This window comes from Colius striatus, chromosome 22 (genome assembly GCF_028858725.1).
Source record: "Colius striatus isolate bColStr4 chromosome 22, bColStr4.1.hap1, whole genome shotgun sequence".
NCBI lineage: Eukaryota > Metazoa > Chordata > Aves > Coliiformes > Coliidae > Colius > Colius striatus.
The window spans coordinates 2,469,500-2,484,950 of record NC_084780.1 but is presented as its reverse complement, the minus strand read 5'-3'; the positions used below and the strand labels follow the sequence as shown (position 1 = coordinate 2,484,950).

Genomic DNA, 15,451 nt, shown 5'->3' with positions numbered 1-15,451 from the left:
GGCGCTGCCATTCCTGGAGAGCACTGAAGGGCCAGGGCGGCTGCCTGTAGCCACAGGCAGGAGTGTGGGCAGCAGCAGTGAGCGGGGCTGTGTGCAGCTGCGAACGGCTTTGGCACCGGCTCCGAGACTGAAGTGCTCGAGCCCAGGGCAGCATCGGCAGCGTCGTTCCTTTCTGTCAGCGCCGGCTGCTCGGGGCATCGCTGCACCCAGCGTGCCCCTGGGAAAGGAAACAACACAGCTCCCATCCCTTACGGAGAGACGAAGCGACGATCCCACTGTGGGCACTGTGGCCTGGCTGGAAATGCTTTCAGCTGCTTTGGCTGCTTGGTCCCACCATTTACAGCCCAAACACAACTTCTCCTCTCCTGCTCCCTGTCCTTTGCCTTTTTCTATCACCATGTTGTGTTTCCTGGCCTTATTTTCCCTCTCTCCCCCACAGCCTGTCCCCACTTTCCTGCCCAACTCTCTTGCTCAGCTGGCTGGAGCTTCTCTCTGGGCCTCCATCCTACTCCTCACCCCCTTTTAGCTCTTCCTCTGACTCTCTCAGCCCATCAATGTTCTGCCCTCCCGCACCTCCTTCTGCTGATCCACAGCCCTCTGTTCCTCGCTCTCCCTGGATGCTTTTCTTTTTCTCCCCTCCCCTCCTCTCCCATCCGCTCTCTTTCTCTCTCCCTATTCCCTTCTGTCCCAATTCTCTGTCACTCCACTCTCCTGGTGCCTTTTCTGTCTCTCAAAATGGATTTGAGTCGTGCCAGGGGAGCTTTAGATTGGACATGAGGAAGAACTTTTTCCTGGAGGGGGTTATTAAGCATTGGAACAGGCTGTGTACAGAGGTGGTGGAGTCCCCATCCCTGGAGGCCGATCCCCACCTCACTACAGCCTCCTGTCAGTGCTCCTGTCTGCCCTCAGCCTCCTCTTCTCCAGGCTTGAACACCACCAGTTCCCTCAGCTGCCCCTCATCAGATTTGTTCTGCAGCCCCTTCTGCAGCTTCCTTGCCAATCTCTGGACACACTCCAGCCCCTCCATGTCTTTCTTGCAGTGAGGGACCCAAACCAGGGATGTTCTTACAAAGAGGGGGAAAATCAGCTGTTTCTGGGTGCTGTTTGCCTTGTGCTGCAGACCTCTTGGGATGGGAAGAGCCTTTGTGAGGTGCCTGTTCCTTTCCCTGGCTGCAAAGAGGGTCCAGGGTGCTCTGGTACCTCAGTCTGGGGGTAGAAAGAGTAGGCTAACCCCACCTGAAGCTTTTAGGGTAGATTTGGGGAGTTTCAATAGGCACCCACAAGCCATCCACATAGGCAGGGACATTGCTGCAGACACGAGTCTGTTCTGTGCTGTCCCGTCTATGTTTGTGTTCAGCTGCCTGTGGCAGACACACAAACAAGAGTCTGGATACTGCAGCAGCTCCTCAGTAGCGTTTCCAGAGGAAGCCATCTGAGGCAGCAGCTCCCCAGGGGACAGGGCAGATGGCAGTGAAGCTGCTCCTGCATCTACTTGCAGCCAGGACAGACCAGCTTCTAGTGTGTGACACCGGGAGACCTTCAGGAAGTGCCTGCAGAGGGATGCCTGCAGACACTGGGCCCCATCAGGTCCTCAGTGCCCTTCCCAGTGACCCTTTCCCATCCCACCTGCCCCCATGTCCCCATCCAGCCCTGGAACCTTCTCTGTGGGCACCACGGGGACATCCAGGAGACTTCGGGTGTCCTCCTTTCCATCTTCCTCAGCGGCAGCTTCTGGCACAACAAGGACAAAGTGCTCGAGCGCTTCTTCTCCTCTTCTTCTTGTCGCTCCGCTCCCTCAGAGGAACGGAATTCCAGCCCAGAATTCAGAGCCCTCTTGGAGTCTCTCAAATGTGCCAAGGGCTTCCTCTCTTCCCCCTTGAAAAGCCCAAGACAGACAAACTTCACCAAGAGGAAACCTAGGCTGTAACCGGTGCTTTTCTACTCCTCAGGGGTACCTGGGCAGGACAATGCAACTTCAGCTTCCTCTGACTCTCTCAGCCCATCGCTGTTCCACCCTCCTGCGCCTCCTTCTGCTGATCCACATCCCTCTGCTCCTCGCTCTCTCCGGATGCTTTCCCTTCCTTCTCTTCTCTGTCCCTGCCCTCTGTCCCTGCCTCTCCCTTTCTCTCACCTTTCCCTTGCCCCTTTGTCCTTATCCCTGTCCCATCTCTCTGTCCATTCTCCTGGTGCCTTTTCTGTCTCTCTGCCCCCCTGTCCCTCTCCCCCTCCCTGCCTGTGTCTGTGTATCCCATGTTCTCCTTTCTGCCCTTCCAATCCTCTCTCTGTCCCTCTCTGCTGCTGCTTGTTGCTCTTTTTCCTCCTGCACTCCCTGTCTCCTTAAGCTCCATCCCTTTCCTGCTCTGTCCCTCTGCCCTGCTCCTCCCCAGTATTTTCCTCCTCCTCCTCCTTTGGCTCCTCCTGGGGCTGGGCCTGTGCAGCCCCGGGGAGGCGGCCATGGGGCTGCAGGGTCAGGGGGGCCTGGCCAGGGGCTGGTGTCCCTGCAGGGTCAGGCAGCAGGAAGGAGGCCCCGGGGCATGTGGGAGCTGTAGGCCTGGGGCACTGGCTACCGGCCAGCCATGTTGGCTCCTGGGCCATGTGGGAGCTGTAGCCCTGGGCAGGGGCTGGCAGCCGTCCCTGTTCATTGCTGGGCGCTCTGGGAGCTGTCGCTGCCCCCTCAGCTGCCCACAGCCGTGTCGGTGCTGTGAGGCACAGGCTGTGCTGCAGCTGTGGCCTGGCTGAGGTGAGGCCTGGGGCTGCCCCTGAGGCCAGGGAGGCCCTTGGGCAGCTCTGGGGGTGTCTCCTGGCTGCTGCCCACCCGGGGATGCTGATGGCAGCTCCAATATTGAGCTGGGCCTGGCTGGGGCAGCCCCTTGGTGACCCGAGAGCTGGGGAGGGGCAGGAGATGGAGACAAGGCCCCGGGCACAGGCCCCGGGTGCCCCAGCTGCCAGAGCCCCCGCAGCCGCCCCAGCATTTCAGTCTGACAGCAGCAGTGTGTGGTGCTGCTCACTCTGGCAGGGCTTTCACTCCATCTCCCTTCTCCCCACAGGTGCTGGGCCAGAGGTTTCGCAGGCACAGCCCGGCCGGGAGCTCGCCGTCCTGGCTGTGCCGCTGCTTTGGCAGCCGCCGCGGGGAAGGAGGGGACAAAAGCTCTGCCTTGCTGGCTGCAGACGGGCAAGTTCACACACCCAGGTAGGGACCCTGGCTGTGGTGCCAACCTGATGTCCTTCAGGAGTGAAGAACACAGTGTAGTGTTGGCTGGGGGCTGTTGTTGTTGTATGTCTGGGATTGATGTGACCTTTCCGAGGCAATTGTTGGGATTTCAGCAGACATTTCCAGTGAAGCCCTTGCTGACTGCTGGTCAAATCCCTTCCTTCAGATGCCTTTGTTTCCCTCAGCCACGTCTGTGACTGATCCCAGCAGCCCAGTGCCACTCCTGCGTGGTGTGTGGAATGCAGCAGTGCATTTGGGGAAGGGATTTGGGGGACACGTGCCCTTGTAAACACGCTCATGGCAGGCATCAGGAGTTGATCTGAAGAAGTGATCTTTACAACTTTCATGTTGTTCCTTGTTGCATCTTTTTCTCACCATCACTATTCACGTCTTTTCGACATGACATTGGGGCCGACAGCGGCAACACCACCAGGCCGCCCGCACGGATTACTCAGCCCCCCGCTGAGGGGACAAGGATCACCACACACTCAGCATTGATGATACTTTATTCCAACCCCTTGTTTACACCATGTGCTTATATCTGCTACTCCCCGCACCTCCTCTCACTCCACCCCGTGCCCACCTCTTCTGTACCTTCCACCTCTCACGTTACAACCCGAGATCTTCCGGACGCCTACCACAGAGGCTCCTTCCTTTGTCGTGGTTTGGCCCATCAGCGCAGCAGCACCACGACAGTCTCTGGCTCGGTGCCCCCGTCCACCCCCACCCTCGTTAGGATGCAGAGGCCCCAGCGAAATGGGGGTAAAAAGATCACCAAGGTAGTTGTGGATGGAGACAAGGACAGGGAGGGCTGGCTGCCAGTTACGGCTCCGGGCAAAACAGACTCCAGCGCTCAACTGAGAGAGGGAAGGAGGAAAGGTTATTCTACAAGAAACAGAGCAGAACAAAAGCAAAAAGGGAGTAGGATGAGGAGAAAATTACAAGCAGCACTTTAAGATCTCCCTCCCCCATCCCTCCTTTCTTCCCAGGCCCAGCTCACTGCTCCCCAGATCTCTCCCTCCTCCCCCCTCAGCGGCTCAGGGGGGCAGGGAATGGGGGATGTGCTCAGTCTCTCACAGATGGGCTCTGCCGCTTCTCTCTGCTCACAGGACGACTCCTGGCATCCTTCCCCTGCTCCAACACGGGGTTCCTCCCCCAGGACACAGTCCTGAACAAACACCTCTGGTGTGGGTTGTTCCCAACAGCTGCGGCTTCTGCCGTACGGGGTCCCTCACAGTCCTTGGTGAATATCCCTGGCGTGGATTCTTTGCCACGGTTGCAGTTTCTGCAGTTGCAGGGTCCCTCTCTCGGGACAAGGCCTCTTCTGGGCATAAGTTGAATGAGCTGCTTTGTCGTGGGTTCCTCCCCACAGTTACAGCTGTGGATATTGGGTCCCTTCCTCGGGACACGGCCTCTTCCAGCCATAGTCACTGCCCCTGGCTCAGGGCCTTTAATGAAGTGAATCGCTGCCCCTGGTCTGGGGCCAGCTTTAGCAAAGTGAGTCTCTGCCCCTGATGTGGGGTCTTTAGAGAAATGACAATAAATCCCAGCTTCACCAGCTCTCTCCATAGAATGCATGGGAGTCTCTGCTCCAGCACACCTCCTCCTCTCTTCCATCACTGACCTTGGAGTCCGCATGGCTGTTTCTCTCTCTGTTCCTACTCCTTGCACCACCACCAGCCAGAAGAAAAAGAAGGGGCAGAAGAAAGAAAAAGATGGAGGAAGAAACCTCCTCTCCCAGCTTCTTCTTAAAAAGTGATGGTGGAGGCGTCTCATTGGCTCAGCCCCAGCAGTGGGTCTGGCTCAGAGCTGGGGAGAGTTGCGAGCAACTTCTTACAGGAGCCACCTTTACAGCCCCTTCCCCCTCACCAGAAAAGGCTGTCACGGCAAACCGTGACAAGGTTAAACACAAGCAGCCCATCCCTTTCCCCTCGTTGCACGTTTCTGACATGCAGACCTCATGAGGGACATCCCCAGCTCCCCATCAGGTGCAGACGGGCCCCAGGAGCCTCTGTGACGTCACAGAGTGTCTCCAGGACCCGCCACATCCCCTGTCCAGGCCTCTGCCGCCCCACGGCTGCTGCCCTCACTCTCACCGCACTGCGCGACCGAGAGCTGCAGCAGCTGCACCCCGTGCGATGGTCGAGGCTCAGAAAGGGCCCTGGGTGGGCCCCTGGAGACCCCACCGGCCCCGCGGCCCCATCATGGCCCAGTTCACCAGCCCGGGGCCCAAGTACTCGCTGCCTGGGACAACAGGTAGAGCTGCCCTGGCCAGGGGCTGCCTTGCGGGCGCTGCCCCTGGGGCACATGCAGCTGCCACCTTGGCTCTCAGCCTCCCTGCTCTGGGCAGGACACAGCAAGGGCTGGGGCTGCAAAGGCAACGGGCGGCTGCAGGCAGGCAGCCTCTCATGGGCTTTCCTCCCTAGGCTGCCAGGATCACTGCATCACCAAAGCCAAAGCCCCCGCTTACACAATGCGGGGGGCCAAAGCTCCTGCCCCGCAGAGCTGCTCCCCGGGCCCTGCCTACTACATCCCAGCCTCCATCACCAGGAACGGGAAGTACGTGGCCCCAGCACAGCACATCTGCGGGCGGCCCAAGGAGAAGACCGAGGTCACCCCTGGGCCAGGTGAGCGCTAATTGCAGGATTCCAGAGGGGAAGCAAGCGCGGCTGAGCTCCTCCTCCCTGCCCTTCTCTCTGTGCTTCGAGGAGTAGCCCAAAGCCTCAATGCCCGTTTCCCTTGCCCCAGGTGACTACTCCACTGAGGAGAGTTGCAAACACCTCTACAAACGTGCGCCGGCGCAGTCCATGTCCTTCCGGCACAAGGCCAAAACCCAGCAGGGCCCAGGTAAGGGAGCTCTGGGAGAGACCCTGGGGCAGCCTCTGTGTCCTCCAGCCTCTGTCAACTGGGCTGGGGAAAAGCTGACACAGCAGGATGCCGCAGTCTCTGCACCAGCTCTCGGACATCCCAGAGCACCGGCTTCTCCCACAGCAGGAGCAGCAGCTCAGGCTTGGAGCTGCCGACAGCCTGCGCGGGCAGCAGCAGCCAGAAACAGCAGGAGCGGGAGCAGGACACCCTCCCTGCCCCTCACAGCCAGCCTGGCCGCATGCTGCTCTCCCTCCCAGGCGCTGCTGCTCTCCCCTCAGGGCTCACCGCGCATTCTGCCCCTTCCCCTCGCAGGTCCTGCCGCCTACACCCTGCCCAGGCAGCTGGGGCCCCACACAGCCTGCAGCCCTGCCAGCCCCTGCTACTCCCTGCGAGGGAAGAGTGAGCGCGGCAGCTTTGCTGAGGACCTCTCCAAGGTGAGCCCCGCGCCTCGGCTCCGTCCTGGCCCCGGCTGAAGCTCGGCCGCTCTCCTGGGCAGCCCCTGGGCGCGGGCACTGCCCTGAGCCGGCAGCACAGCCCGAGCAGCCCCGCGGGAGCCTGAGCCCGCGCCCGCCAGCCCTCGCTGCCCAGCGACAGAGCCTGGGCACGGCACAGCTCAGCAGCACCGCGGCCAAGCTGCCTCCTGCCCGCCAAACCGGCCTCTGGGCCGGCACCAGGAGCTGCCCCTGTGCCAGTCCCTCCCTGCCTCTCACCCCACGGCTGTGGCTCGGCCGGCGCGACCTGCTGGGACCAACAGCAAGAGCCCGCAGCTGGGCTGGCACCCAGCAGCCTCCCTGCCTCTCTCACAGACACCAGGGCCTGCTGCATTCCCCAAGGTGCAGCTGGACACCTACAAAACGAGGGCTCCCGCGTACACCATGGGCACCAAAACCGCACCAGGAGGCCAAGCAAGGAGCCCGGGACCGGCCGACTACAGCCTGGGCAAGGTAAGGCAGCCCGCCCGCCTCTGCTGCTCTCTGCCACAGCCAGCCCTTGAGCATCGATCCCTTCCAACGGGCTTCTGACAGCTCCCCAGCCCCTTCCGGGAGGGACACAGCAGGGGCCGGCACATCTGCTCCTTGCCTGGGCCCAAAGCCCAGCAGCGTGGCCACAGAACCCGTCCTGGCCTCGCCTCTCCCTCGGCCGTTCCACGCTGACACGCTCACACCTCAGGCTCCTGAGGAGGACACAGCGCTGCAGAGGGGACACGCAGAGCCAAGAGCTGACCTTGCTCGTGCTCTGGGCATCTGCTGGCAGGGCAGGGGCATGGAGCCAAGTCTGCCTGCAGACACAAGGGCTCCGGACCTGCAGCAGCTGCCAGGCCCAGCTCAGCTCCAGCCCTCAGCTTGCCCTGCCAGCTGGAGCCGGCCTGTCACACCATTCCACAGCAAACCCCACATCCTGGCTTGCAGCAGCCTTCGGACAACACTCGAGCAAAGGATCCCACCTGCCCCTAAACTGCTTTTCTCTGGCCTTGACGGGCCTCCCCCCAAAGGGGAGAAATGCCCAGCAGGAAGAGCTGCAGCCATTGCAAACAGCCAGACAGCACAACACACAGGGGATGCACACACACCAGCTTGTACCCCATGGCCACGCCTGCAGAGGAGTCAACTGCAGAACAGGGCCCCGGGGGCACCTCTTGAGAGTCTCCCTTTTCCCTTCCAGGTGACGCTGATCAAGTCCCAGGCACCTGCTCCCACTTTTGGCATCCGACACTCCCCCTACACACTCCCTCTACTGCTTTAGACACAAGGCTCAGGAAACAACAGACCCCAAAGCTCTCATCTGCTCACCCGGGGCTGTGGGCAGAGGGGCTGAGCACGTGCAGACCATCTGCAGCCTCCCTCTCATGCCTGTGCCTCAGCCTAAGCACTGCAGGAGGAGGCTGAGGGCACAGCACCCAGAGGGACGGAGGCAGCCAGGCAGAGCTCTGACAGCCCCCTGTCAGTGTCTCTCCTGCCCCTGCTGCCCATTGTGTGAGGTTCTGCTGGGACCTGAAGTGTCTCTCTGACATTTTTATCCTTTTAGCATCAGAGTAGGTAACTGTCACCTTGGGAAGGTGCAGACACGGCTGGGAGCTGGGGCCTGTGGAAGGGAGAAGGGGGCTTGAAGAGAAGAAAGGATTCAATAAAGCCTCCAGCCTCACAGCCTGTCTCTGCTTCTCCTTTGCTCCAAGCAACTACTGCACAAAAAGGGTGACAACCAGCTCTACAGATGTATGGATGTAGAAGTGAGCACGGTTCTGAGTGCCAGCTCCAGGCACCAGCTTGCCCTTGCCCTGCAGCAGCCCCCAGCACCTCCCGCAACGTTCCCCCTGAGTTGTCTTTGCTGTGGAAGGTGGGCTCAGGTTTCTCTGCATCCCTCTGGTTCTATTGAGCATTCTCAGCCTTCTGCCAAAAGCTGCTCATGCTGCAGGCAGGTTGCATCCTGCTGTGCTGCAGTGGGTGTCAGGTTAGTGACCAGGGGACGCTGACAGACCCTGCTGCTGTTGCCTCTCCCTGTCAGAGCCGTCCAGTCAGGGCCTGGGCTGCAATTCCTTGCAAAGAAGTGCAAATGGGAGCAGCCAGTGATAGAGAAGGACCAAGGGATCTGCAGGAACTGGAAGGGGGTGACCCCCCATGGCATAAGGCAGGTGGTGCTTTGTGCCCTCCCTCACTGGGACAAATGGCTGAGCTGTCAGCAGCGTGGCAGAGCAAGGAATCATTTCTACTGAGGCAGCAGAGCCCTGGTGAGCGCTGGTCCGTGGTGGGAAAGCTTTTCCAGAGCAAACACATTCTGTATTCTCTCAGTGTCTCTAGCTGCCTTTTGGTGCTGTCTCTGCCCAGCTGTGTCGTTCCTCCACTGCCAGTGCTCAGCCCCAGGGTGAGGCTCGCACGCTGCAAGCAGTTCACAGTCAGCTACCTGAAGGCTGTTCAGAGGGACCTGGCCAGGCCGGAGCAATGGGCTGAGGTTAATTGCATGGGGTTCAACAAGGCCCAGTGCCAGGTCCTGCACTTGGGCCAAAACAACCCCAGGCTTGGGACAGATGGGCGTGAGAGTTGTCTTGTGGAAAAAGACCTGGCGGTGTTAACTGACAGCAGCTGAACGAGAGCCAGCAGTGTGCCCAGGCGGCCAAGAAGGCCAATGGCTTCCTGGCCTGTAGCAGGAATAGTGTGACCAGCAGGACCAAGGAGGCGACTGTCTCCCTGTGCTGGGCACTGGTGAGGCTGCACCACGAATACTGTGCCCAGTTCTGGGCCCCTCGCTGCAAGAAGCACATCGAGGTGCTGCAGTGTGCCCAGAGATGGGCAACGAAGCTGGTGAAAGGTCTGGAGAACAAGCCTGATGGGGAGCAGCTGAGAGAGCTGGGGATGTTCAGCCTAGAGAAGAGGAGGCTGAGAAGAGACATGAGCACTCTGTGCAACTGCCTGAAGGGGAGCAGCAGTGAGGAGGGGGTTGGTGTCTTCTCCCCAGTAATCAAAATGGATTTGAGTCGTGCCAGGGGAGCTTTAGATTGGACATGAGGAAGAACTTTTTCCTGGAGGGGGTTATTAAGCATTGGAACAGGCTGTGTACAGAGGTGGTGGAGTCCCCATCCCTGGAGGCCGATCCCCACCTCACTACAGCCTCCTGTCAGTGCTCCTGTCTGCCCTCAGCCTCCTCTTCTCCAGGCTTGAACACCACCAGTTCCCTCAGCTGCCCCTCATCAGATTTGTTCTGCAGCCCCTTCTGCAGCTTCCTTGCCAATCTCTGGACACACTCTAGCCCCTCCATGTCTTTCTTGCAGTGAGGGACCCAAACCAGGGATGTTCTTACAAAGAGGGGGAAAATCAGCTGTTTCTGGGTGCTGTTTGCCTTGTGCTGCAGACCTCTTGGGATGGGAAGAGCCTTTGTGAGGTGCCTGTTCCTTTCCCTGGCTGCAAAGAGGGTCCAGGGTGCTCTGGTACCTCAGTCTGGGGGTAGAAAGAGTAGGCTAACCCCACCTGAAGCTTTTAGGGTAGATTTGGGGAGTTTCAATAGGCACCCACAAGCCATCCACATAGGCAGGGACATTGCTGCAGACACGAGTCTGTTCTGTGCTGTCCCGTCTATGTTTGTGTTCAGCTGCCTGTGGCAGACACACAAACAAGAGTCTGGATACTGCAGCAGCTCCTCAGTAGCGTTTCCAGAGGAAGCCATCTGAGGCAGCAGCTCCCCAGGGGACAGGGCAGATGGCAGTGAAGCTGCTCCTGCATCTACTTGCAGCCAGGACAGACCAGCTTCTAGTGTGTGACACCGGGAGACCTTCAGGAAGTGCCTGCAGAGGGATGCCTGCAGACACTGGGCCCCATCAGGTCCTCAGTGCCCTTCCCAGTGACCCTTTCCCATCCCACCTGCCCCCATGTCCCCATCCAGCCCTGGAACCTTCTCTGTGGGCACCACGGGGACATCCAGGAGACTTCGGGTGTCCTCCTTTCCATCTTCCTCAGCGGCAGCTTCTGGCACAACAAGGACAAAGTGCTCGAGCGCTTCTTCTCCTCTTCTTCTTGTCGCTCCGTTCCCTCAGAGGAACAGAATTCCAGCCCAGAATTCAGAGCCCTCTTGGAGTGTCTCAAATGTGCCAAGGGCTTCCTCTCTTCCCCCTTGAAAAGCCCAAGACAGACAAACTTCACCAAGAGGAAACCTAGGCTGTAACCGGTGCTTTTCTACTCCTCAGGGGTACCTGGGCAGGACAATGCAACTTCAGCTTCCTCTGACTCTCTCAGCCCATCGCTGTTCCACCCTCCTGCGCCTCCTTCTGCTGATCCACATCCCTCTGCTCCTCGCTCTCTATGGATGCTTTCCCTTCCTTCTCTTCTCTGTCCCTGCCCTCTGTCCCTGCCTCTCCCTTTCTCTCACCTTTCCCTTGTCCCTTTGTCCTTATCCCTGTCCCATTTCTCTGTCCATTCTCCTGGTGCCTTTTCTGTCTCTCTGTCCCCCTGTCCCTCTCCCCCTCCCTGCCTGTGTCTCTGTGTCCCCACATCCTCCTTTCTGCCCTTCCAATCCTCTCTCTGTCCCTCTCTGCTGCTGCTTGTTGCTCTTTTTCCTCCTGCACTCCCCTGCCCCCTTCAGCTGCCTCCCTTTCCTGCTCTGTCCCTCTGCCCTGCTCCTCCCCCCGTATTTTCCTCCTCCTCCTCCTTTGGCTCCTCCTGGGGCTGGGCCTGTGCAGCCCCGGGGAGGCGGCCATGGGGCTGCAGGGTCAGGGGGGCCTGGCCAGGGGCTGGTGTCCCTGCAGGGTCAGGCAGCAGGAAGGAGGCCCCGGGGCACGTGGGAGCTGTAGGCCTGGGGCACTGGCTACCGGCCAGCCATGTTGGCTCCTGGGCCATGTGGGAGCTGTAGCCCTGGGCAGGGGCTGGCAGCCGTCCCTGTTCATTGCTGGGCGCTCTGGGAGCTGTCGCTGCCCCCTCAGCTGCCCACAGCCGTGTCGGTGCTGTGAGGCACAGGCTGTGCTGCAGCTGTGGCCTGGCTGAGGTGAGGCCTGGGGCTGCCCCTGAGACCAGGGAGGCCCTTGGGCAGCTCTGGGGGTGTCTCCTGGCTGCTGCCCACCCGGGGATGCTGATGGCAGCTCCAATATTGAGCTGGGCCTGGCTGGGGCAGCCCCTTGGTGACCCGAGAGCTGGGGAGGGGCAGGAGATGGAGACAAGGCCCCGGGCACAGGCCCCGGGTGCCCCAGCTGCCAGAGCCCCCGCAGCCGCCCCAGCATCTCAGTCCCTGCCCTGACAGCAGCAGTGTGTGGTGCTGCTCACTCTGGCAGGGCTTTCACTCCATTTCCCTTCTCCCCACAGGTGCTGCGCCAGCTACGAATCAGCAGCTTCTACTCACTGTAGCAGCCATTCTGGCTCTTTTTTATGGCTCAGTAAAGGAGAGGTGAGTTAGCACAATTAAAACAAGGAAGTAATATTCTGCCAAGTCAGAAGTGCCTGATGTATTCAGAGGATGGGCTTCTTGGGATGCTTGTGCAGCCTGTTTGTGTTTGTGTCTGACTGGGACACGTAGTCTTGGAGAAAGGAGCAGGGCTCAGAAGTGTGCTACCATCTGAACTCACTTGGATCATCGGTGCTGCAGGGCCAAGGTTGTGATTTTGGGGTCAGTCCAGTTCTTGTGTGTATGAGCCAACATCCAGGCTTGACAAGGTAGTAGTGATGAGGCACAGTACAGCTGGGTTACAGTTGGTGTGTTGGTAATCTCCACCTGTCCTTTTGTGATTGTCTCTTCTCTCTATTTCTCTACAAAGCCTGTGTTTCTCCTGAGAGTGCCTCGGTGGTGAAACACTCCTGTCCTGGCAAAGATCTACCTCAACACCTTCATGACACGCAGCTCCAAGTCAGCAGCAGGCTTGGTTTTGCAGCCTTTAGCAGAAGGGAATGTTTGCTACTGCCTTTGGGAATGCTGCTCTCAAAATGTAGATGAGAGAAGCAAGAATGGGCTTGTTCTGTAGAAGTGTGGACTGGCCAATTTGATCCTGCCATAGGGAAGTGATGCTGCAGATAGGTGCAGACTTTGTGACCCTCAGCAGAACAACAGCTTGGTTTTAATTTGTTGACAGGGTAACTTGTATACTGGAACAGGCACATGAAGGATCTGAGCTAACACATGCATTTGGCAGGATTGCAGGAGAAGCGTGGTGAGTCCTGAACTTTTGGAGTGGTTTCTTCAGGCTACACAAATGCACAGCAGAGCTTTGGCAGGGTGATGAGTAAACCTTTAGTACTGACTTGGTTCACTTTTCTGATTTTTAGGCCAGGGAATCATCTATGTGAATCAAGCCAATCAATTAGCTCTGTAGCATTCCTGGTAAGTTTGTTGCCCTGCAAGCAGATCAGAGGCAAAGAAGTGGGGATCCCCATCTGAAACATGTGTGAAAGCCTCAGTGCCCAAGTCTGCAAAGTCTCCCAAGGAAGGGTCTAAGCCTTCAAATGTAGAGGAAATGGTTGAAGCGTTCAGCCAGAAATCTGAGTCTTTGCCATTGAGGCCAGTGTGGAATGAAACAAAATCTGAAATGCTTTATCAAAGGGTTCCCTCTGATCAGAGGGAAAACTGAAGCTGGCAGCTGTGTGAAAGGTATGGTGGGTGAGAAGATGTTTTAGAAATGCAGATTTCTCTAGAGCAGCAAATCTTTGTGTCCTGTCAGCTGGCCTTTGTCTGGTGGGGTCAGTGCTGGTGACCTCAAGAGCATGCATCTGCCTCAGGGACCTCGTGAAGCTTCAGGGCCCACAGGAATGAGACTGTGCAATGGAACGTGCTCCCCAGAGGAGATTTCAGAAGAGCCCTTTCAAACTGGTACAGGATTACCCTTTTAAACTGTCGGGATTTGGGGTTCTTTTGTACACAGAGCAGGAAAGGGTGTGTGGTGCTGTGCATGTCAGGAGGTGACACAGCATGCAGACAGTAACTAGACATCTCACTAGCAGGGTTGCTTTCGGCTAGGGGGTTGCATGATGTTGTGGTTGAAATGCTTATATGGTGCATGCTGCAAGGTTCTGTGCTTGTTTATATGTGACAGCAGTGTGCAATAGAGAGTTATTTTCCAGAGGAAGCCACCAGGTGATTATTCAGGTTACGGAGGTTTAGTCGTAAGAGTTCTTTCCAATAGTGGAAGTACTCCTTAAGCAGTGGGTACATCTGTGAGACCAAGGGAGACCAGGGAAGTGGAGGGAGAGGCACGTTCCCCTGCTTGCTTTCTAGTTCTAAAAGCTTTGCCTTGAATTTGGGTTCTTAGTTATTGATTTGTTTGTGCAGCCATGGTGTGTTGCCTACAGCCTTTCAAACCCTGAAAGTGAAAAGAAGGTGAGAACACCATGAAGCTTCCTCAATTTCTGTTGTCTAAGTAAAGAGAAGAACTAGTGGGATTGGGTGCAGGCCCTTTGGGGAGGGTTGCCCTATGCCATCAGGTGTGTGTGTGCTTTGCAGCTCATCAGAACAAATCCTTTCCAGGGAGTTTGGAAGGAAACCTGCCACTTGCACGCTTCTGTGTGTCCCAGCCATTCCCAGACTGTGATGTACAGCGTCATTGTCTGGGGAGTTCTGGGACTTCTTTCATGCACAAGGCACACACTGAATTCTCATCAAGCACAGCCATTGCAGCTCAGAGTTCTGTTGAGACTCCTGGGACTCTGATACTGGAATAAATTTGAGTCTGTTTTTCAATAGTGTCATAAGAGAGTCACTGGAGAGGAACTTACTTTGGCAGGTTCATGCAGACATTGGAGCTCTGTCTTTTCAGAACTGCACTGAACATTTCCTCTCATCTTAAGGCAGTTTCAGGGAAAGCCAACCACTGCTTCTCTGGCACTAGTGAGTTAGCCGTGAGTCTGTATGAAGAGTTAGACATAAGCTGGCCATAACCACAGTGTTTGTGGTGAAAACATGAGGCAACGATGCTCTCTCATGGACACAAAGTACTGTGGGAAAAGGCAGGATCATTGCCATCAGGGGCAGGAAGGAAGGTGCCCGACTGACTGCTCTGGTTCTGTTGTTCCAGACGTGCAGCAGTGCTTTGGAGAACTCCTCTGTCAGTTGTGACAAAGGATCCCAGCAAGTATTTCTTTTCATCATTTATGCAGTAGTGTCCCATGAAGGCTCAGATTGTTATCCAGAGTATGAACAAAAAAGCATGTGTGCCACTTGCTGCAATGGTAGAAGAATGGTAGAATGCTCTGGTACTTTGACCAGACCAGAGTCCTTTACAGAGAGACGGAAGCGTGTCTGTAGCTGACAGGAATGTTTTTCTCTGTCAATGCCATCTATGCCGAGACACGTTGTTTGAGTCTGGTGCAGGTACAACAGAGCCAGCACAGCACGTGAACTTGGTGCATGGGATTCACACTGTTCTCACTGACTGCTGGAACCTCTGTTTCTTTTTTCTGTACCCTCCTGCCTTCCTCTGCTGAAGTGCCAAAGAGCCACAGCAGAGCTATTCTGGGCAGAGAGGGAAGAGAAGGTGTTTTTCTGAGTATGTTGCTCCTTCCTTGTGCCTTTTAAGCGTTGTGGGGGTGTGATGCCAAACAGCATGACACCCCTGTTTGAAACATTCTCTCCCTTGGTGGCTCAGGGCAGAGGAGACAAAGCCAGAACTGATGAATTGACTGCTTCAATGACCTTCTAGCCTGGCATCCTTTGCACCTCCTGTACGGCCCTAGAGTCACAGCTAGGCAGTGGTTTCCATTTCTGTAGCTGCTGCTTCTGTTTGGGGAAGCCAAGAAATGTGTATTTCACTGAGACAACTCCCCAGTGGCACTCCCAGGAGATCAGGGCAAGTATCCTTTTGCAGCCTGAGCTGCTGGGCTTTGTTACAATTGATTACAGTGTGGCTTTGGCATATAACCTGAAACTGGAATAACATGGTGCCTGTGTCTGTTTGACAGAACTGGTCACACT

The 15,451-nt window shown here is 57.2% G+C and overlaps 1 protein-coding gene across 1 annotated transcript; it reads left to right on the top strand.

Annotated features, from left to right (window-relative positions):
- The first annotated feature begins 5,349 nt into the window (after positions 1–5,349).
- Positions 5,350–7,822, top strand: LOC133627584 (ciliary microtubule associated protein 1A-like). Its single transcript, XM_062013870.1, has 6 exons — positions 5,350–5,467; positions 5,638–5,838; positions 5,960–6,058; positions 6,392–6,513; positions 6,886–7,023; positions 7,742–7,822. Exons 1-6 carry the CDS (start codon positions 5,350–5,352, stop codon positions 7,820–7,822), a joined length of 759 nt encoding a protein of 252 aa, XP_061869854.1.
- Positions 7,823–15,451: the final 7,629 nt, after the last annotated feature.